At 50.7% G+C, this 4404-nt stretch overlaps 1 protein-coding gene across 2 annotated transcripts in view; it reads left to right on the top strand.

Annotated features, from left to right (window-relative positions):
* The window catches only part of DHX16 (DEAH (Asp-Glu-Ala-His) box polypeptide 16), a 28621-nt gene that overhangs the window by 14200 nt on the left and 10017 nt on the right, over positions 1-4404 (top strand). For both annotated transcript variants that reach the window (XM_011999069.1, XM_011999070.1), the window contains exons 5-9: positions 903-1157; positions 1364-1567; positions 1646-1837; positions 3645-3755; positions 3925-4040. In XM_011999069.1, the coding sequence (XP_011854459.1) occupies positions 903-1157; positions 1364-1567; positions 1646-1837; positions 3645-3755; positions 3925-4040 (878 nt within the window). The remainder of the gene's footprint in view (positions 1-902; positions 1158-1363; positions 1568-1645; positions 1838-3644; positions 3756-3924; positions 4041-4404) is intronic.

Genomic DNA, 4404 nt, shown 5'->3' with positions numbered 1-4404 from the left:
GTTTCACCATGTTGGCCATGCTGGTCTCGAACTCCTGACTTCAGGGGATCCACCCGCCTCAGCCTTTCAAAGTGCTGGGATTGCAGGTGTGAGCCACTGCGCCCGCCCGACCACCAGAGGGGCTTTGACCTTGCAGTAGAGGAAGTTGGGATCACAGGGAAGATGATGTTGTCATAGTGGGAGGACTCCTGGCAGGAAAGGGCCTTACAGATACTGCCAGTTTTCTGCTGTCATCCATAATGTGTCCTGAAAAGTTTGTATCAAAGGTAAATGTGTAGAAACTAAGTGACACATAGCATGGTGAAGAGAGGTTAGTACCAGAGAGCCAAACATCCCTGATTACATTTGCCTTACAGAAACACTCTGATGCTGTAGTCCTACCTTTTTATAATCAGTTTTTCTCTCTTCCTCAAACTATAGTCATACAGTTTAAGACCAAGGAACATCTAACTGGGGCTGAAGATTGCCTCCTGTTGGCACCCCCACTGGTTTCTATCTTTGTCTGAATTGTTTTCGGTTTGAGTCCTGTGCTGCTAAATACTGGATTAGCCTTTTATTTTCCCCCTTTCCACTAATTTGAATAAAATGGCAAGAGTAAAATAAAGCTATGCAGACATCTCCCTGATGTATCTGTTTTAACAAAGATGATAATGCTGCCCAAGAGGACTTTCCAGCTGGATTCTGCTGCAGGAAGATAGGGTGTGGCGTCAGTATGTAGCATCCAAAGAGGCCCAGATTTGAGTATGTCATTGTTTTGGTTGTGCATTGCAGAGGGAAGGTGGAGGGTGCATCCTTAGGTTCTCATGGCCGCCTGTCAGGGAATTTTTCCTTTTTAGGGATTGGTAGAGAAAGGGGTTGCTGCTCCAGCAAGATAAGGATTCGACTGTCCTTTCCCAACTCAGGTCCCTGAGCTGCGGAAGAAATCTCGCCGAGAGTACCTGGCTAAGCGGGAGCGAGAGAAGCTTGAGGACCTGGAGGCGGAGCTGGCTGATGAGGAGTTCCTTTTTGGGGATGTCGAGCTGAGCCGGCATGAGCGGCAGGAGCTCAAATATAAGCGGCGAGTGCGGGATCTCGCCCGGGAGTACCGGGCAGCTGGGGAGCAGGAGAAGCTGGAGGCCACCAATCGCTACCACATGCCCAAGGAAACCCGAGGACAGGTGAGGCGAAGCGGCATCTGCTTCAGCCTTGGTCCCTAAGACAAATTGCGGGGAAGGCTTCAGGGGATTGGGCAACCCCTGGGTCAGCCCCTTTCTTGCCTTGCCTTTCCCAGTGGGCAGTGGGCGGGGGTAGTTATGGGAGGAGGGGGGTGGGCAGAGAGGACATCCTCTGTTTTCGAGTCTTCACATATCCCCGCTCTCTGTAGCCAGCCCGAGCTGTGGATCTAGTGGAGGAGGAATCAGGAGCCCCTGGGGAGGAGCAGCGGCGCTGGGAAGAGGCGCGGCTTGGGGCAGCATCCCTGAAGTTTGGGGCCCGAGATGCTGCCTCTCAGGAGCCCAAGTATCAGCTGGTGCTGGAGGAGGAGGAGACCATTGAGTTTGTCCGGGCCACTCAGCTCCAGGGTGATGAGGTAAGAGGAGAGCTGGGAGATATTCTGAGGAGGACCCGAAGCGAGCTATTTAGCTCACATCTCCTCCTCTTTCCTTAGGAGCCATCAGCTCCACCCACCTCAACTCAGGCCCAGCAGAAAGAGTCCATCCAGGCTGTCCGCCGCAGCCTCCCGGTGTTCCCATTTCGAGAGGAGCTCCTGGCTGCTATTGCAAATCACCAAGTCCTCATCATTGAAGGCGAGACAGGCTCAGGGAAGACCACCCAGATCCCGCAGTATCTCTTTGAGGAGGTACAGTCATCTCACCCTTCAGCTTGCCAGGGCACCTGGCATCAATGTCCTCATTCCTATCAGTGCTCCTTTTACATTGCATTTTTAGTAGTCACTTACCCATCTTTTCCACTAAATTGTGAAATTCTTGAGAATAAAGACCATACCCTTTTCACATTTCTGTTCTCACTTCCTGCATTCATTTCATTCAGGTTAGAAGGACGGGTAGGTGGATAGGTGGAGTGGGACATGTGTGTAAATGTGGGCCTCCCTGTAATCCAACCTGGCCAAAAAACACGAAGTTAAAGGACTATTTTCTTGTCTTTTTGATTGATTTTTTTTTTTTTTTTTTTTGGAGATGGGAGTCTTGCTGTGTCACCCAGGCTGAAGTGCAGTGGCACAATCTCGGCTCACTGCAACCTCTTACTCCTGAGGTCAAACAATTCTCCTGCCTCAGTCTTCAAAGTAGCTGGAATTAGAGGCATGCGCCACCACACCTGGCTTATTTTTTAGTAGAGATGGGATTTCACCATGTTGGCCAGGCTGGTCTCGAACTCCTGACCTCAAGTGATCCAGTCGCCTCAACCTCCCAAAGTGCTGGGATTACAGGCATGAGCCACTGTGCCTGGCCCCTGCCCTATTTTGGAGGCCCTTGCTCTGATGCCCAAGCTGGAGTGATGTGGCACCATCATGACTTACTGCAAGCTGGAACTCCTGGGCTCAAGAGATCCTCCCACCTCAGCCTCCTGAGTATCTGGGAGGTGCACACCACCATGCCCATATTAAAAATTTTTTGTTTTTTTGAGGTGGAGTCTCGCTCTGTCGCCAGCCTGGAGTGCAGTGGTGTGATCTTGACTCACTGCAACCTCCGCTTCCTAGGTTCAAGTGATTCTCCTGCCTCAGTCTCCCGAGTAGCTGGGACTACAGGTGCATACCACTGCACTCAGCTAATTTTTGTATTTTTAGTAGAGATGGGGTTTCACCATGTTGGCCAGGATGGTCTCAATCTCTTGACCTCATGATCTGCCCACCTTGGCCTCCCAAAGTGCTAGAATTACAGGTGTTAGCCACTACACCTGGCCTGAAATTTTTTTTTTGTTTTGTTTTGTTTTGTTTTTTGTTGTTGTTGAGACAGACTCTTGCCCTTTTGTCTAGGCTGGAGTGCGGTGGCATGATCTTGGCTTACTGCAACCTCTGCCTCCCAGGTTCAAGCGATTCTTCTGCCTCAGCCTCCCAAGTAGCTGGAATTACAGCCATGCACCACCATGCCCGGCTACTTTTTTGTATTTTTAGTAAAGACAGGGTTTTACCATTTTGGCCAGGCTTGTCTCAAACTCCCAACCCCGGGAGATCCACCTGGCTCGGCCTTCCAAAGTGCTGGGATTGCAGGCATGAGCCACTGGGCCTGGCCAAAGTTTTTAATTTTTAATTTTTTGGTCATACTACGTTGCGCAGGCTGGTCTCGAACTCCAGAGCTCAAGCAATCCTCCCACCTCAGCCTCCCAAAGTACTAGGATTATAGGCGTGAGCCACTGTGCCCAGCCTTCCTGCTTTTTACTTTAGCTGACTCTGCCTCAGCTAATCTGTTCTTTTCCAGCTCAAGTCTAGCAGAACCATGAACTTAATTACCCAGAGCTAGGTGGGGACCCCCTTTGAGGGCCCTAGGTCTGTCATCCTATCTATTTGCCCTTCTTTTCTGGTTTTCAGCATCTGTCTTTTCCTCCTTTTCTCCTGTCTGGCTTTTACAACTTCTTTCTCTGAATTGTACCTGGTCCCAGGGGGCATATTTAGCAAAGGGTAAACCTCTTCTTTCTTCCTTGTCATTCAGGGTTATACAAAGAAGGGTATGAAGATTGCCTGCACCCAACCCCGGAGAGTGGCCGCCATGAGTGTAGCCGCCCGAGTGGCCCGGGAGATGGGTGTGAAGCTTGGGAATGAGGTGAGATTTCTAGGGAACTGGGGGGTAGAGACTGGGGTCTGTGACTCAGTCTACACTGCCCTCAGGTCCCTACAGCAGAAGTCTTGGTGCTGCCCCACTTCACCTTTCCCCAAGTTCCTTTCAGGGCACACCATCCAACACTTGGTTGCTAATGGTTTCCCTTGACCAGGTTGGCTACAGCATCCGCTTTGAGGACTGCACATCAGAGCGAACTGTCCTCCGCTACATGACAGATGGGATGCTTCTCCGGGAGTTCCTCTCTGAGCCTGACCTTGCGAGTTACAGGTACATACAGGGCCCTCATCTCCCATGAGAGAGCTGCCCACACTCTCTTCCCCCTGTGCTGCCGCCTCCCTCCCACTCAGTTCTCTCCTGGATCTCTAATCTCTGGCTTTTCTCTCATTTCTTGCCACCCAGCCAATTCAGCCATTGTCTTCTGATTAATCCACCAGTTCTTACATCGTTATGGTTCAAACGGTCCTTGAACTGACCTCCAGGTACCACGGAGATGGGGCTGGAGGATAGAAGAGATTGTAGAGAAAGCCTCTTCTTCTTTCCCCATTCATCTCCAGGGTTTAGAAAACAACCAGGATAGCATAGCATTGCTGCGGAGGCTTGAAATGCCATGTGAAGACCATTTGAAAACACT

The sequence above is a fragment of the Mandrillus leucophaeus genome, unplaced genomic scaffold (assembly GCF_000951045.1).
Source record: "Mandrillus leucophaeus isolate KB7577 unplaced genomic scaffold, Mleu.le_1.0 Scaffold581, whole genome shotgun sequence".
In the NCBI taxonomy this organism is placed as follows: Eukaryota; Metazoa; Chordata; class Mammalia; order Primates; family Cercopithecidae; genus Mandrillus; species Mandrillus leucophaeus.
The sequence above is the reverse complement of the archived record's forward strand: the minus strand, read 5'-3'. Positions and strand labels throughout refer to the sequence as shown.